Below are 17,377 nucleotides of genomic sequence, written 5' to 3' on the forward strand. Positions count from 1 at the left end.
ATAAGATGCTAATAAATTGTTAAGCCCTCATTTGATTAGATCGCACTGTCATCAACAACTTTATATGAATACAAGACTCATACTATCATCACAGAAGACCAAATAATCCAACAAAAAAATTAAAATTAACATTTCAATTTTTATTATATTTGTAAAAATAAAATAAACATAACTATATATGAATACAAGACTTATACTGTCATAACATAAGACCAAATAATCTAGGCATGAGCATTCGAGATCCCAATCGGGTTTCGGTTTTTCGGGTTTATCAAAATCAGCCCCATTCGGGTTATATGAAAATTCGATTCGGGACCAGTTCGGGTTCTATCGGGTTCGGGTCGGGGTTAGTAAATCTTCAAAGAACCGGTACAACCCGATGTATTATCGAAATTCGGATCCTAATCGGTTCTTCGGTTTAAATGTACCTGATTTATATTTACTTCGTAACCAAAAAGTAAGTAAAATCGGTTCTTTGGTTTTAAAATACTTGATTTGTACCTTTTTGTAACCAAAACATAAATAAAATCGGTTCAAAAAAAAAGATATATTATTTTGTAAAAAAATTAAATAAACATAATCCGCGTCAACGCGGGTAGTATCCTAGTAATCTTTTGTAATTTTTTCTCACTTATCGCTATGTTCGATGCTATACTTAGGGTGGACCGTGAAGTAGTAGAGTAAATTGGTGATATGCAACAAGTTTAATCTCGAAACGATAGCACAGAACGCGCGGATTTGTGCACTTTTCAATTTAACACGTATATTTGAATTTCATAACCATATTGAACAAAACTTTATTCATCTTCTAAGTAGCAATACGTAGCAGTTTTTGTTATTTAGCTGTTTTACAGATTTATATTTAATTTTTAGCTAAAAAATATTCCAATAATTTTGTTATTTTGTAATTAATTATTCAAGTATTTTTAACTTTTTCAAAATACTTTTAAAAAAATCAGATTGGATCTCAACAGAAGATGAATTATTTTTTCCATAGCTCTAAAAACATCCAAATGGCAATCTTTCGTAAAATCTCATCATTAAATTAAATGGAAATAATTAGAGAGAAAAAAAAAGTTAGAAAATTTCTTGTTTGAAAAACTTTCTTTTTACTTTCGCTCAAATATTAATTCAATTGCTTTTAAAAAGAGTTATTCTTGGGTTCACCCCCTAGGATGAACCTCTAGGTTAACCAATCAATAGGATTTCATTATTTCAAATTTGATATCTTTTAAAAAAGGAAACAAAATATTGTCAAGTTATATTATATTTTAAAAAAATATATAAAAAAACTAGTAGTTACAGTTTTTAAAGTCGTCAACAAAACACTAAACCCTAAATCATAATCCCTAAACCCTAAATTCAAAACCCTAAACCCTTGGACCCTAAACCATTGGATAAATCATAAACTCTAAATCAGAAACACTAAACACTAAAACCCTAAATCCTAAACCCTAAACCCTTGAGTATTTTAGTGTTTAATGTTTTTGATTTAGAGTTTAGGATTTATCCAGGAGTTTAGGTTTACCCAAGGGTTTAGGTTTTAAAATTTAGGGTTTAGGGATTAGGATTTAGGTTTAGTTTTTTCTTGACGACGCTAAAATATTTTTTTTGTAATTACTACTATTGTTTTATTTATTTCTTTTTATCTTTTTATTTTAAAAACATAATATAACTTACAATATTTTGTTTCTTTTTATAAAAGATATCGAATATAAAAAATACAATCCTATTGGTTGGTGAACCTAGAGGTTCTTCCTAGGGGGTGAACCCAAAAATAAGTCTTTTAGAAATGTATAATATAAATATATAATTAAAAACTAATATGAAAAAAAACTCACATGATTTGCTAATGCTCTAGCATTTTAAAGGTAGAAAGGAAACAAACAAAAAACACGTGGAGATATGCACCTCTAGTTTGGCAGGTTGATTTACGCACAATTTTTCAACTTCACACTGTTTTTATTCTTTAAAACAACCCATTCATATCAATGGAATCTTGATATTACAAGTGGTACACAGACACAAAACGTTTTCACAGATTTGATACCACAGAGGAAATCTGTGAGATTGGTACATAGCCGTTAGTCTCTTCACCGGTAGCGCCGTTTAGAGACGTGACCTCATCACGACACGTTACTAACGCCTTCAGATCATCATCCGTGATTCTCTGAACAGATTAACAAAAAGAAACCATATAAGTGTGCGTATGTTAAATTCTTATATCATATGTCTAATTTAAATTGTAAGTAGTAGTTGTAACGCATATGTGCATGAGAAGATACAAAACTGCAAATGAAAAAAATCACCTTTTTCTGCTTGGTTAAGTCCCTGAACATTGAGAAGATATCGTTCAATATTTTCTCATCATCGAGCTCATATCCCAACTGAAAGTATAAAATAAACACATACTTGTATACTTAATTTCAAATATATTTTTTTGAAGCTTCACTTAATGTCAAAGTATTTATCTGTAAAAAGTATAATGTTGTAAATATTAGTATGATCGTTGTATAACTAACGCTTAAGGAAATCACAAGAAATACCTCTTTCAGCCGATCTTTCACAGCATGACGTCCGCTGCACATTTCCATGTTGTTCATATGGATAAATAAATAAATATGACAAAATGAAAATATGTAAAACTGAAATATATAGAATACCTAAGCTTTCCAAGAACAATGCTAGAACCTTGAGATTTTACAACCCCAACATCTTCTGGCGATAAGATCTCATATGTACTCCGATTTTTCAAGATTCCATCCTGCAAAATGTTTGAAAAAATCATCATTAAAAGAAATCATTCATATATTTATATTCTGATGCTACATTCAGATAATTTAATATATGAAACCTGGTGAATGCCGCTCTCATGAACAAAACAGTTGGCTCCAACTATGGGCTTATGTGGTTGAACAAACAAGCCGGTATATTCTTGAACCTACTCAATAGTTTACATTTATTAGTTAATCAGATATTTATAAAGGCCCAAAAAAGTTAATATAGCATGTTCGTTTTTTTCTCTCGAGTATATAAAAACTGTTACCATCTGGCTGGTAGCCATAATTTGGCGTGTGTCTATTCTTGTGTAGACACCATCCATCAGATATTCTCCTCGGCATTTCAAAGCCATCACGACCTACATAACAATGAAATATATAATGTTGATGATGAATTGATGATGATCACGACGACTACTGCAACAAGCTAACAATGTTTAATCAACTCAAAATATTGAAAAATCGTTTTACATCTATTAAATAGTATCTCATTTTATATTTCAATGTGGAACTCCTAGTACATACATGTTACCTCTTCAAGCGGTGCATTCCCACTTCTTTCGCCTATTCCGTTAACTGTTACTTCGACTTGTCGTGCTCCCGCACATACACCCTATATACATATATATGATGTGAACTAATTGTTCTATACATGTATTTTATATAGACATGCGTAATGAAGTGAAAGAGGGAGAATTAAAATCGTACGGCAATTGTGTTGGCGGTGGCAACACCAAGGTCGTTGTGACAATGAACACTGAAAATAACATCATCAATGCCAGGAGTGTTTGCTTTGAGGTAGCTCACGAGTTCTCCGTATTCTTCCGGCATGTTGATTCCTACAGTGTCCGCGACGTTCACCGTGGTTGCACCAGCTTTTATCGATTCTCCTAGAATCTTGCAGAGAAACTCCTTCTCCGACCTGCTTGATTTTTAATTAGACGCTAGTATTTTAAAAATATGTAAGACATGATCTAAATATGTATGCCACAAAGTCCATAATCTCGTTGGAAAATTCATTCAAATAACAAACTTTTTTCAATTTTAAAATGTATATTCTTGCCAAATATAAACGGTAACTTCAAATATGCAAATATAAAAATAGTCGAGATAGATTAGGGTTTTAAGACATGGACCTGCCGCCATCTTCGCAGCCAAGTTGGACGTCAACGAAGCCTAAGCTTTTAGCAAACTTAACACTACTCGCGGCCATTTCGATGACTTCTTCTTTAGTCTTTTTCAACTTGTATTTCATGTGAATGTCACTAGTAGATGTGAATATTAGTATCTTAGGTCTTTTCGCGTATTTCACCGCCTCCCAGGCCGCCTCAATGTCTTCTGGTTTGCTACGTGCGATGGCGCATATCACTGGGACGTAACCTGTTGCTTCATCCACCTTAGCAAACACACAGGTTTACATCGTCAACTATATATATAGTCTTTAATGGTACAATTTTGATAAGTTGTCCATTTGTGCGTGTTTTGTTTTGCGTAAAAACATGCTAATATTCGTTCCAACATTATTCAATGGCCCATAAAAACGTTAATAGATAGTCTGGAATTTGAATATAAAAACCTTATATAATAAATTGAAGGAAATATAGAAACAACCTCATTTCCCACGGTCTTGGCGATGGTTTTGACTGTTTCGAACTCTTCCTCAGAGGACACTGGAAAACCAACTTCCATGATGTCTACTCGGAGTTTTGCGAGCTGTCTAGCAATCTCAAGCTTCTGCGGTGGAGTAAGAGCTCCACCTGGAGCTTGTTCGCCGTCACGGAGCGTCGTGTCGAATACACGCACGTAATTCTTGTCGGGAAGCTTGTGCGGTATGTACTCTGGCCACCTTTCCAAGACGGGTTTGAGGTCACCCGCACTAGTACCCCCCATTTTAGACACAGGGGAGCAACATGAGATAGACAAGGATGACTTGTTGTACGGACGATTCAGGCGTAGGGAGGGCAAGGAAGATCTAAAAGGTAAGCCTGATCGGACCACCACAGTGGAACCGGTGGTGGGGATCATTGTGGGAGATGTCAGAAGTGACGAAGCCATAACGATAGAGTACGTAGAAGAGAAGAACAGATATCTTTCGAATTTGATTTGAGGATAGATTATGAGGAAATTGTATTGCAATGAGATGGAGAACATGTTCAACATAATATATGTACATTTATAGGTAAAAAAAATATTGTATGGAACCTAAAAAGTTATATGGTTTAATTAGAAACATTTAATTTAATGGCGTGTTGACTTAAGCTTGACATTAGTATCATATTATTTTTATCACTATTATTTTATACTCCCTCCGGATACTAATTTATCTTTTTATTTTGTATACAAATGTATGATGTTTTGAGATATAATTACTGTATTTATTTTTAAAATTTAAACATAAATTAAAAAGTAAAATTATGAGTGGTAAAACTTTATTGATATAACCAAAAAGTAACAATTAAAATAGTGTATTTATTGTTTCTTAATATGTGTGTAAAACCTTAAACATCGTACATTTGAATCCAAAAGGAATAGTTTGCAACATTTTAGTTAGGAGTGTCCTTTTCTAGAAATAGTTGATATTGATGTAAAGAAAATGCTAGTTAATAACCTAATATTATAAGAGTGTTCTAAATTTAGCGTTATTCGTTTGATGATCACATATATAATATGACATTCTGTTGTAAAGGAATACAACGAACGCAAAATTGTAAACTTTCTATTAATTTTGCTTTTAATGTCTTCTCAAAAAGTAATTGTATCCTCTTTTATATAGTTTGTTGTGAATACAATTATAAATAAATATAAAATGTTATGCATACTTATATAAATTATACTCCCTCTGTATAGTTTGAATATTTAATTACAATAATTTTGAATCCATTTATAAATACGAGGAAAACACTCATATGATTGTTTAAAAGTGGGAGTAGGAACAATGTATTTTATTAAAATGAAACGAATATTTTTAATAAATACGTGGTTGGAAAAATGATTGATATCTTCATACTTAGTAATAATTAGGGGTGGGCGTTCAGGTATCCGTTCGGGTTCGGGTCGGGTATTTCGGATTTTTGGGTATTTCGGTATAGAGGTGTAGAACCCGTTCGGATATTTCTATACTTCGGGTCGGGTTCGGATATTTTTAGTTCGGGTTCGGTTATTTCGGATCGGGTTCGGATATTTAGATTTTGAAAAAACAAAATTAAATTTTCATTTCTCAAATTTCTTGTATTTAAAAATATAACTTTCACTTAACTAATTTTTTATTTTTAATAGATTGAATGGTTAATAGATTTGGACATAACATTTTGAAACTAAAAAGACATTAATTTGGTTATTGTTTTTAAATTTTGGATGTAACTTTTTGTTAATTCTTGAAATAAAAAATTTGACATGCATTTTAAGTGAGTAGCAAATCATTTTCTCCGTAATTGGATGTATATCATATGAACTTAAAATATGTGTAGTATCAATATAAATATTTTATATAAAATGAGAGATGTAAACTAGAAATATAAGGTTAATTATACATATGTTCGGTTATTTTCGTATATCCATTCGGGTTCGGATATTACCCGTTGGGTTCAGATATTCAATCTCTCCTAATTCAATACCCGTTCGGATATTCTGTTATTTCGGTTTGAATTTCGGTTCGGGTTTTTCGGATCAGGTTCGGATGCCAATTCGGATATCGGGTAAAATATTCATCCCTAGTAGTAATCAATAAAAGAGGACATATAAATCACGTGGTATGCACCTCCAAGTAGGTGACATATCACAAATGCTAATCTCTGTGCATGGGCACAATTGTAATAAGTCTAGCAGAAGGGTTTCTTAACATTTTTCTTTTTTATTGAGACGATGATGCTCTCTGCCCTATAGGTAGAACAAAAAAAAAAGTAGAATGATTTTGCTGATCAAGCGGGACAAATGCAGAACAAGTGGATCATGCAGGAGAAATACATATCAAACAGATAAAGTAATTTATTATAAATTATAAATAGTAAAAGCAGTTCAAACAATAAATTATAGATTCAAACAATAAATACTACACCAAAATATCAAAACAAATATCTCAAATGTTGTAGAATCGACCGAAATGCCTGTAGAATTTTTCATAAGATACTTGTACTTCTTCTATTTTCATTCTATTTGATCGAGTTTTTATTTGGAAAACCGGAAGGTTACACTAATATTAAATTCTTGGTTGAACTTATCACCGCGAAACTTTCTACTAGTGGGTGTAGAATGTTTAAAATGGTAACTGGTCATAAAAATTAGTTGATCGTACAACTCAATAAATACTCGTTATCGGTTAAGAGTCCATTTAAAATCGTCTTCTCTCAATAGATTTAAAAAATTTCAATCATTTACCAATATATTAACTATTTTAAAAATAAAAAAAAAATTATTAATTACTTATCTGTGTCGACATATATGTAGGAAGATCTATATCTTCTTCTTTAGAAAATGTTGTGTTTTATCGGCGATTGCACATCATATTTATAATTTTAAAATGACAAAATAGTATTAATGTGAGCTAAGCATCGTACATTATTTATAAAAATCAGATAAATATATTTTGAGTTAAGTGTTTGTAACAAAATTATTTATTGGCAAAAAAAAAACAGATCAACACCATCAAATGTTAGCGTAAAAATAGAAAAGGTGAATGGTAACTTAAGTGTGGGAGAACTGCTTGTGCAGGAGATTTGCATTTGTCTCACCCTTCCATTCGAACACTTAGGTTCCGAATGGTAAAAGCAGTTCAAACGGTGCAGATCAAGCAGATCAAACGAATCATGCAGGAGAGATGCATATCAAGCGGATCATGCATGCAAATCAAACGATTATTATATGGTTAAGTAATAAAAATTATGAAAACTTATATTTAAGTAAAATAGTTTCGAATGATAAAAACAATTCAAATAAAATAAATTATATGTTTAAGTAATAAAAAATTATGATAAAATATATCAAAACACATATATAGAAATATAATACATAAACAATAATAAATCTTGCACGAAAACTATGCTATTGTAATTTTGAAATCAAAATATGAGAATATTAGAATTTAATGAAAAACATATATCTCTTCCACTAGTATATATATTTAAATTGTATTACTATATTTTGCATAATTCATATTATAATTAAACACACATTATATAAATATAATACTTAAATATATGTAAATTATATGACAAAAATAAAAATATATAGTCAATGATAGTTTTTATATTGTTAAAGTTGTAAATAAAATAAAATAAAAATATTGTATTTATAAAACAAATAAATATATTTGAAAATTAAATATGTGCAGATCTCTCGTAAACAACACCAAATGTATAGCGGGTGAGATCATGCAGATCTTCTGTTTTTACCACAAAAATACAAAAAAATTGAACTGCAAGCAAATTTCCGGTTATCTGTAATTGTAAAATCAAAAACAGTTGAATGGTGAATGCAGTAAGAATTGCTTTTGCGGGAGAAATGTCTTTGTTCCACTTTTCCATTGGAACACTTAGTCTCTCTTTTCTCTCGACACGTGCAATTCTTATCTTAGTATAGTAAAAATGTGCCAGTCCAGTCGCCATAGAAAATTGGACGAGAATTGTAATTCTTTCAAAAATTACTTGACCAATCGATATCAAAGAAATGATCTAGAATATCACCTTTTGCATGATTGCATCTCAGATTTCTTGCATCTCAGATTTCATTTTGCATGTCATAGTCATATTTTTTTGTATTTTCGGCGTTATTTCTTAGTTAGTAATAGAAGAGATTACCGTCACGTGTATATATGTTGCATAGGTAGGTAGGTGGTGAGGTGCATAATTTCAGTCGCACAATTATCCAAATGCTGTCGAGTGGAGTTGCATAACATAATATTACTTTCAGTGGAAAAACACAAAAGCCTGCAAAGATTCAAAAAAAAAAAACTACGGAACATAGAAAACTTTTCAAGTACAACTCCGGAATTCAGTTAACCAAATACTTTTTGAAATTGGATTTCAATGGCAAAGAGTATAAGCTCCAGAAGAAACAGTTATTTGCCCGGCTGGGAACCGGCCATAAATAACTTAGAACAGGGACCCAAGAGCTAAAACACATGAGTACTTAGAGAATGACGATTAACCCGGAATTCTTACGATGAGGTTCTTAGCGGAAGTTAAGAAACTGTTTCTTAACTTTTAACTAAAAAAGCTAAAAATCGGTTCTTAAATAAGGACTTTAAGAACTGGTACTTAGCTTTTTTAGTTAAAAGTTAAGAAACGGTTTTTAACTTACGCTAAGAACTCCACTCTAAGAACCCCGGGTTAATCATGGTCTTAGGATAATATTTCGATCCATCTAAAACCATAACATACAAGCTCTAGCTAGCTAGAAGTTCTACATCTGATCATAAATCGTTTTTTTTTTTGCTATGCTATTTTGATATGGTTATCTAAACCATTTCAAATTTAATTAATAAAATGGCCAAAATTGATGTCAGAAAAAAAAAACATACGAGATAATTTAGTTGTACATACATCTATGTACGTGTTGCACAATTAATATCGAAGACAGCATTTTTAAAAATCTGAATCTGATTTTAATCAGTTTACGAGTAATTTACTTCTATATTGTAAAAAGTTAAAATTTATAATTCTATCGCAACTCTTTTCTATAGGTTTTTTTGAATTAACATGGGGCATCTTAAACCTATAGAAGAGCTCAAACTAATCCTCAAATATAGGTATGGCTTATAGATAGACTTTTTCTCCGGGTATTCAAATGGACCGAAAGGAAGGGCCAATATCCATGTGAGAGTCTAAAACAATGTGTGACTTAGTTTCACGCAACATATGAATCAAACCTAAAACGTGTTAGGATCTCAAGCCTGTCTTTTACCACCCGACCACAAGTTTCGGGACCTCTTCTTGTAGTATTGCAAATTGAATTAGCCTCTAGAAATATTCAACAGAGAGCAAAGAAAGCAATGGTAGCGCTTCAGGAATTTCAGTCTAATGGCTCCTGGTGAGTGGTGACCGTTGTTTGCTGCGCAAGGTTGGTGTGGAAGATCAATATGTATTGCTATCATTGACTTAACAGTTTATATAGTCAAGGGTAAGAAAAATTATAATATTGTTATTCACAAAAGAAGAACGAAAATCCCGAGTACCTCAGGAACTATTTTTTGGTTTAGATTATTATAATGCAACAACCCAAATTTGAGTATTAAATGTTTGAAGTGGTTGATAAAAAAAAAAAGTTTGAAGTGAGTATTGGTAGGTTGACCAAAAATATGAGTATCGGTAGAAACAAGAATTAGTACGTACATATAGAAGTACGGCCCAATATAGTCAAAATTTTACAGCCTAGCGATATGAAGGCCCGTTTAAGTACGGCCCAATATATAGTCAAAGTCTTTATTACGCAATTTTTTTAAAAAATAAATAGCGAAAAGGTTGCTCATTCTAAAACAACGAGAGGAGAAAGCGAGAGAGAGAGAGAGAGAGAGAGAGACAAGGCGGAAGAAATGGCGGAGATGTCTTACCTTCAGATCCACGACGCAAACGATGCCGTTTTGACCCATTTTAACCGTAACCACCACCAACGCCGGCAACACCACCAACCGCTCTCTCAGATCCTCGATTCGCTCCCTCACTGGGTCCAATCCGACGACGACGTCGATCTCTACGTCTCTCAATCCGATTTCGCTTCCGAGTTCGACGTCTCGGCCGCCGGAGGTCTTGATCTGCTCGAGAGGCGAAGCTTCGTCATGGATTTGTTCCACCAGCGCGTTGAGCAATCTCAGGTAAGCCCGCTTGGTGACGATTACGAGAGTGCGGGTTCAGATTCTGGTTTTGGTGTGGTAGAGGGAGATCGCGACATGCGCGTGGGTAGTTTGGCACTTCTTGATTTTGGGTTAGGGTTAGAATCTGGTAGAGGCTTTGTTGATTGTGATGATGAAGAAGACGATTTGTTTGATGGGATTAGATATTTAGGAATGGATTCTGGTGATGTTAGGGTTACAGTTGAATCTGGTTTTGATTCTGATGTTGAAGAAGATGATCCAGAGAAGGAGATCTGGGGAGTTGATTTGAATGAAGAAGATGAGTATGTGAATGATGATGATGAAGAAGAAGAAGATGATAGTGTGACGATCCCTCTTTGTTGGGATTCGCTTAATTTGGAAGACAATGAGGAGTTCGAGTGGGAAGAAGTTGATGGTGATGGTGATGGTGATGAGAGGGAGGTTTCAGCAGAAGGTGATGATAACAACTCTGTTTCAGTCTCCGTCTCTGCTACAATCTCTCAAGAGGATTTAGCAATAGGTGAGAGGAGAGGGTATCTAGGATGGGAAGTTTTGTTGAACTCTCGTAGTCTCGAGTTCAACCTAGACGACGCAGAAAGCAACATGGAGTTATACATTGGCGGTGATATTGATCAACAAGAAGAAGACGATGAAGATTATCTTCATACGACCGAGTATGAGATGTTGTTTGAGGCTGAGATCTCATCTGGTCTTGGTAAGCCTCCAGCTTCCAAATCATTCATAAAGAATCTCAAAGTCTCTCCTTTGACCAAAGAGGATGTTACGGAGGAGGACGATGATGATGCCATGTGTTGCGCTGTTTGCAGAGAAGAGATGAGTGTTGGGAATGAGGTTGCAGAGTTGCCTTGTAGACACAAGTACCATGGTGAATGTATTGTTCCATGGCTTGGGATTAGGAACACGTGTCCGGTTTGTCGTTTTGAGTTGCCTTCAGATGAGACTGAGCAGAGCCGGTTTTGAATACCCCTGAAAAATTAGGGTTTTACAATAGAAGAAGATGATGTTGACTTTGTTTGTGATTAATAACATGATAAGCTGACTTGTATTGTGTTTGGTCTAAGAGAATACATTGCTTATATTTACAAATTTTTATAAAATATGTGAGAATTTCTTACAAAACTTGCACATTTTCATATATTAACTTGCACTGCAGATAAAACTTTATATGCTAAGAAGTTAATATCATAAACTTTTAGAATATTCTGTGCTCTGTATTCAACGATCCTGACTGCGGCCTTGATAGAGCTTCAATGGGTTCAGACGAAACTTGCAGAAAAGAGTATCATTGTCCGTTTCTGGAAACAAGACATTGCCTCTCCGTAACGCTAACGTACATTTTGATACACACTTTGAAAGCTGTTAAGTATCATTATCTCTATGGTTTCTGCTTTAATTAGCCTTGAAATTTCAAGTTTATCCACTTAATCTCGGTCTGGAAACAATGCATTAATTAACATCTTTGACGTTATAGTCACGTGTTTACTATCGGCATTCTTTTCTTCTAAATTGTGTTACGAAAATGGGATAAAATAATTAACTTAACAAAACTCGCATTATCTTTGTTCAAGTTGGTACGCCACTTTGATTTAATTTACGCTAGTGGTACATCAACTTGAATCGTTAAGCATTTTCTTTTTGTATGCTTTTAAAGAAACTATAAGAGTCCTAGGATTTTCTAAATTGACGAATAGATTTGAAAAATTAGAATTGTTAGTGAAAACAGCTAAGTGCGTGCAAGTTAGCATCCACCGACCAACTTCACCGTGAAGTCCTATTAGTAAAATACTGATGACACACTGCAAACAACGTATTACACACGAACATGTCAGTTCCACACGTAACGAGATATTAAATATTTGCAAAGAACAAAAGCGAAACATAACAGATAAAATGAACTGAAACACAAAGAACATTCACAAGAAAGCTTCGTATATATATGACATTGTTAGAAAAAAAAACGGTGAAAGCGTCACCATTTGAAAACGAACTTCTTTATCTATGGTAAACCCTTGGTAAATAAAGATTAAAAGGACGTAAAAATAAAACTTAACTTAAGAAACAAGAACCCATAAAAAGTTATCAAACATTGACAGAGATGTTGACATAAATGAGATTTTGTCAAAAAGTATCACTAGATAGAAGTTTAGTTAGTGGAGCAGAGTTTCTAAAGCTAAAAAAGAAATCCACAAAAATGTAAATACAGTTGTCTTCAATCTTCATGCAAGTTAATTAGTCATTAAATAGCATTCAACAACTTAAATTATAAGCCTACACTAATCTTTATATTTCTTCTTTCACATCTATTGTTTAGACTATCTCCATCCACACTCTCTCTCTATTGGTGTTTCTGATTCCTGCATCAAAGATAATCAATTTTTGATGATAACATATCCAAAACAATACATGGAGTCTTCTAGTGTCCATCGCTCTGACCATTGTTTCGATATATTCGAAGGAATGCCGCCACAAGACGATCATTTCAACTCGACATTCCTACCAAACGCCAACTTCCATGTCCCATCGCAGTCACCAAACATATCAACACGCAGCAACAACCACCGCTTTCACTTAGACCCAAACGGAGAACACGTTTACGAGGGTCTGGTTCCAGACGAGAGAAGGGCGAAAAGAATGGTCTCAAACCGAGAATCAGCGAGAAGGTCGCGTATGCGGAAGAAGAAGCAGATAGAAGAGCTGCAGCAGCAAGTGGAACAGCTCATGATCTTGAACCATAACTTGTCCGAGAAAGTCATCAACTTGCTGGAAAGTAACCACCAGATCCTGCAAGAGAACTCGCAGCTGAAGGAGAAAGTCTCTTCTTTTCAATTGCTCATGGCGGAAATGCTGATACCGGTGAGAAATGTGGATGGCGGCAGCATCAATGACCGTAATCTGAATCATCATCATCATCTCAGAGGAGAGACTTCGACCAGGACCAACACTTTCTTTGGTAGGTAAAACAAAAAAAAAAGTTTCATGTTCTTGGTGTTGCTAAGCCAGTAAGGAGTACTATGAATGATTAACCATTATATGTAATGTGACTACTACTACACTAGTAATAGCTTGCATACATATGTATATAATATAGTTAACAACAATGCAATAGCTAATTAGTATCACATTCTTGGTCAAATGAAGCAAAACAAACATTGTTACTTGCCTACTACATCAACAAATCTTCTTCTCAGAGACAATAGCTCCATTGGGAACTAAACCAATCTCTGCAGTAAGTGAATCTACACTCTCTTCTTGTGCAAATGAAACACACGGGTCTGCATAGAAACGCGTGCAAGGCCACCTGAAAGATAAGAGCTTTATTATCCAAAACTAAAAAAAAAAAAACACAATTGTACATCTTTTGATGCTTACTTGCTAGACAGAATGGTTTCACCACCAATTGTCGTTCTCCCCTCGTACAAATTCACTGACAAAACAAACACCCAAAAAAGATCGATGATGTAAACTCAGAGCGAAAGAAGATAAAAGGGAATGCAATAGAAACTAAACAAAACCTGCATTGGGATAGAAATGCTTGGCGAGGATCCACTGCTTGAACTCAGTCTCGTACTTTTTGTACTTATCAGCATACTCTTTGCTATCCAGATACCTAAACAATCGATTTAGGTTTTCAATTGAAAGGTTGAAATTCGCGACAATGCAATCGAAATTACTTGAAACATGGTGCTTCTTCCACGGTTTCATCGAACGCTACGCCGTTGCTGTTCGCGGCGACGCTCATCTGCAATACAGATCGTGTAAGTGAGAGAGAGAGAAGAGGGGAGAGAGTAGTGAGTACTAACCGTAGTTGGTGGAGGGGAGGTAGCAGAGTTGATTGGATTTGGTGGTGGCTGATGATGCTCGGAGTGTTGCGGCGGAATCGCTGTAGATGTCGTCGCACTCTCCTTAGTCATACTTATCACCACCTTTTTTAATATTTTTACAAAAGAAGTATAGTTGACTACTCTTCTCTCTGTTTATCTATCTTTCGGACCTTAGATAACATTTGATTGTGGAAACCGGTTTAGTCTAGTAATTTGGTTAAAGATTCGTTAATGTTTTAATATTAAAGTCCGAGTTTCAGATACTAGAAAAGAATCTAATAATGATACAAGATCAAGAGAAAAATGTTTATATAAATCTTTTTAATATGGTTAAAAAACGAAAACAATCGTCGAAACGTAGATTTTATAGTACGGTTCAGAGTCGATTTGGTTATCGCAACCACCCCAAGTCTCCTCTAAATCTAAGAATATTAGGGGTTTTAGTTATTTTCGTGAAAATGTTTGATTACAAAATTTTCCAGTTTTTTTTTATGAGTTTTCTTTTAGTGGTATAAATATTTAAGTTAAATGGAACTAAAAATATATTTAAATTTTCAAACTGATTTTTTAAATAACACATGTGACATGAATAACCAATCCATTTTTTTACTATCAAGTATCAACACATTCCTCTCATATGCCATTTCTCAAAAAAGAAAACACATTCTTTTCATTCACAAAGCTCTTCTAAAAAGAATAAACAACAATCCATAGAATCGTGAATATATTTGTTGACCAAAAAAGAATCGTGAAAATTGGGGTAAAATAGTAGTCGCTTACGTTGGGCCTTACGACGCCTTTTAAGAAGAATTATTTTCATATTGGGTAACATGTCGTCGTCTGAGTTAGGCCATGTGAGGCTTTTAAGTAAGCCCCATTGATATTACCTTACGTGAAAAAAATTCAAATCTCGTTTCACTTGGCATCATCAACTCATATCATTTATCAGCGGGAGACCAACACTGTAGAGAGATTAGCCAATACAATGCATGATCTTTAGGGGAAATCGGCCAATTCGTACATCAACAAGGGTCAACGGTCCCGATCAGTACATAAACATGTTACCTGTGCGAAAACATTCATCAACTAGTACAAAATTTAATTTTCATACATGAACTTTCAAAATTTGGTTTTATCATACATTGACCTAATTTCCGTTAGTCAAACGTTGAGTTGTCGTTAACCGGTAATAGAAAATCTGCTAATTCCTACATCAACAGGGATCAATGGTACGAATCAATACATAAACACTTCACCTCTGCAAAAACATACATCAACTAATAAAAAATTTAAATTCAATACATGAACTTTTGAAATCTGGTTTTAACATACGCTAAAGCTTGACATTTACCTAATTTCCACTAGCCAAATAATATTGAAGATAAATTGTCTGTCACGTGTCGATTAAGTAAGGTTTTTATTGTATTATGTGGTAATTAAACTGTATTATGTGGTAATTGAATGAGAAAAATAAATTATGTAGGTCAAACGATTTCTTTCTCGTGTAATTCATTAGTTAGCTATTCTCATTAAATTTTTTCTTCAACTTTTTCGACAAAAGAAAACACTAACACCGAAAAAACGAAAGAGGACAAAATTGAACAAAGAGAAAAGAGAATGTCTTCGATAAGCTAAACATTCTCATTTCTCTATGTCAATTACTACGTACTACGGTTTAATTATCACATAATACAATAAAAATTTTACTTAATCAACACTTGACAGACAATTTATTTTCGGTATTATTTGACTAGTGGAAATTAGGTAAATCTATTTTATTAAATTTAAGTACAAAATAAAACTAACATTATTTTTAACAGATTTATTACATCTTTTCTTTCCTTATTTTCACTCAACTTAACTACTTTATTAATTGCATTTTTTTCCAAATAATTTGACAGCATGTCTTATAGAAATATAAAACAGAACTTACCTATATTTAAGTTTTTTTATTATATCTTGTACATTTTTTTATACTTCTTAACTACTTTATTAATTATATTTGTCATAATAATTTGACAACGTTTATTTTACATGTTAACAATAATAATTTCATATGTTTGAATGAACTTTCTTCATCCGCGACAAGAATTCAAACCTGTTAACAAAAAAAACTTTTTACTTCTTTACATAATCAGTTAGATATGAATATAAAGTACAAGGTTGGGTATGGATTGGTTATTTCGGATATTGAGTTTTTTTTTTGGGTTTTGAAATTATGCTTTGTTCGGGTATTATAAATTTTCGGGTGGGATTCGAATAGGATCTTTCCAGATCCGGGTGAGTTTGGTTTTTATGTGTAGGAACATAACAATGAACAAAAATTTATATATTTAGAAATGTCATTAAACAATTTATAAAAAATTAACAACAAATATCCATACGCGCATGTCAAGCTTTAGTGTATGTTAAAATCAGATTTCGAAAGTTCATGTATTGAATTTAAATTTTGTATTACTTGATGTATGTTTTTGCATAGGTGAAGTGTTTATGTATGATCTGGACCATTAATCACTGTTGATGTAGGAATTACCCGATTTTTTGTTATTGGTTAACGACAACTCAACATTTGACTAACGGAAATTAGGTCAATGTACGATAAAACCAAATTTTGAAAGTTCGCGTATGAAAATTAAATTTTGTACTAGTTGATGTATGTTTTCGCACAGGTAACATGTTTATGTACTGATCGGGACCGTTGACCCTTGTGATTGTTGATAAAAAAAGACATTTTCATAAACTTTTTTCCTGATATCAAACTTAAATGATTCGTTAAATATGTTGAATAAAATATCTCATATACACGTGAATAACATATAAAAAATTTAGACCAATACAATTATGGCCAATTGATTTTTAAGTTAGAAATCAATTTTTTATATAGAAAAATAGATAAATTTTTTGAAGTTTTGAACGGTTAATTACAATTTCTATTTGAATGTAACGAATCA

General features: G+C 33.2%; 4 protein-coding genes across 4 annotated transcripts; 2 read left to right on the forward strand and 2 right to left on the reverse strand.

Annotated features, from left to right (window-relative positions):
* Window positions 1–1,898: 1,898 nt before the first annotated feature.
* LOC106301761 (methylthioalkylmalate synthase 2, chloroplastic-like) lies at window positions 1,899–4,939 on the reverse strand. Its single transcript, XM_013738231.1, has 10 exons — window positions 4,392–4,939; window positions 3,917–4,176; window positions 3,489–3,702; window positions 3,313–3,393; window positions 3,047–3,139; window positions 2,855–2,941; window positions 2,664–2,764; window positions 2,547–2,580; window positions 2,310–2,387; window positions 1,899–2,170 (listed from the first exon to the last, which is right to left on the reverse strand). The coding sequence occupies exons 1-10, from the start codon at window positions 4,929–4,931 to the stop codon at window positions 2,036–2,038; spliced, it is 1,623 nt and encodes a 540-aa protein (XP_013593685.1). The 5' UTR covers window positions 4,932–4,939; the 3' UTR covers window positions 1,899–2,035.
* A 5,304-nt stretch (window positions 4,940–10,243) lies between these two features.
* LOC106301538 lies at window positions 10,244–11,704 on the forward strand. The gene has a single exon (XM_013737967.1). The coding sequence runs from the start codon at window positions 10,306–10,308 to the stop codon at window positions 11,563–11,565; it is 1,260 nt and encodes a 419-aa protein (XP_013593421.1). The 5' UTR covers window positions 10,244–10,305; the 3' UTR covers window positions 11,566–11,704.
* Window positions 11,705–12,920: 1,216 nt separating this feature from the next.
* LOC106304230 (basic leucine zipper 34-like) lies at window positions 12,921–13,568 on the forward strand. Its single transcript, XM_013740636.1, has one exon. It carries the CDS (start codon window positions 12,985–12,987, stop codon window positions 13,561–13,563), a length of 579 nt encoding a protein of 192 aa, XP_013596090.1. The 5' UTR covers window positions 12,921–12,984; the 3' UTR covers window positions 13,564–13,568.
* A 49-nt stretch (window positions 13,569–13,617) lies between these two features.
* Window positions 13,618–14,540, reverse strand: LOC106304231. The gene is made up of 5 exons (XM_013740637.1): window positions 14,406–14,540; window positions 14,277–14,344; window positions 14,118–14,212; window positions 13,975–14,029; window positions 13,618–13,903 (listed from the first exon to the last, which is right to left on the reverse strand). Exons 1-5 carry the CDS (start codon window positions 14,514–14,516, stop codon window positions 13,774–13,776), a joined length of 459 nt encoding a protein of 152 aa, XP_013596091.1. The 5' UTR covers window positions 14,517–14,540; the 3' UTR covers window positions 13,618–13,773.
* Between the last annotated feature and the right edge of the window lie 2,837 nt (window positions 14,541–17,377).

This window comes from Brassica oleracea, chromosome C7 (genome assembly GCF_000695525.1).
Source record: "Brassica oleracea var. oleracea cultivar TO1000 chromosome C7, BOL, whole genome shotgun sequence".
Classification (NCBI taxonomy): domain Eukaryota; kingdom Viridiplantae; phylum Streptophyta; class Magnoliopsida; order Brassicales; family Brassicaceae; genus Brassica; species Brassica oleracea.

What these genes read in the sequence shown, in the direction of transcription:
- LOC106301761 (XM_013738231.1), bottom strand. Translation starts at nt 4,931, where the DNA reads ATGTTCTCCATCTCATTGCAATACAATTTCCTCATAATCTATCCTCAA. An exon ending in ATTGTTCTTGGAAAGCTTAG is followed by an intron (nt 2,581 to 2,663) that starts GTATTCTATATA and finishes GGAAATGTGCAG; the next exon opens with CGGACGTCATGCTGTGAAAG. An exon ending in ACTTAACCAAGCAGAAAAAG is followed by an intron (nt 2,171 to 2,309) that starts GTGATTTTTTTC and finishes TAATCTGTTCAG; the next exon opens with AGAATCACGGATGATGATCT.
- LOC106301538 (XM_013737967.1), top strand. Translation starts at nt 10,306, where the DNA reads ATGGCGGAGATGTCTTACCTTCAGATCCACGACGCAAACGATGCCGTT.
- LOC106304230 (XM_013740636.1), top strand. Translation starts at nt 12,985, where the DNA reads ATGATAACATATCCAAAACAATACATGGAGTCTTCTAGTGTCCATCGC.
- LOC106304231 (XM_013740637.1), bottom strand. Translation starts at nt 14,516, where the DNA reads ATGACTAAGGAGAGTGCGACGACATCTACAGCGATTCCGCCGCAACAC. An exon ending in CCTCCCCTCCACCAACTACG is followed by an intron (nt 14,345 to 14,405) that starts GTTAGTACTCAC and finishes TCTGTATTGCAG; the next exon opens with ATGAGCGTCGCCGCGAACAG. An exon ending in GAAACCATTCTGTCTAGCAA is followed by an intron (nt 13,904 to 13,974) that starts GTAAGCATCAAA and finishes CTTATCTTTCAG; the next exon opens with GTGGCCTTGCACGCGTTTCT.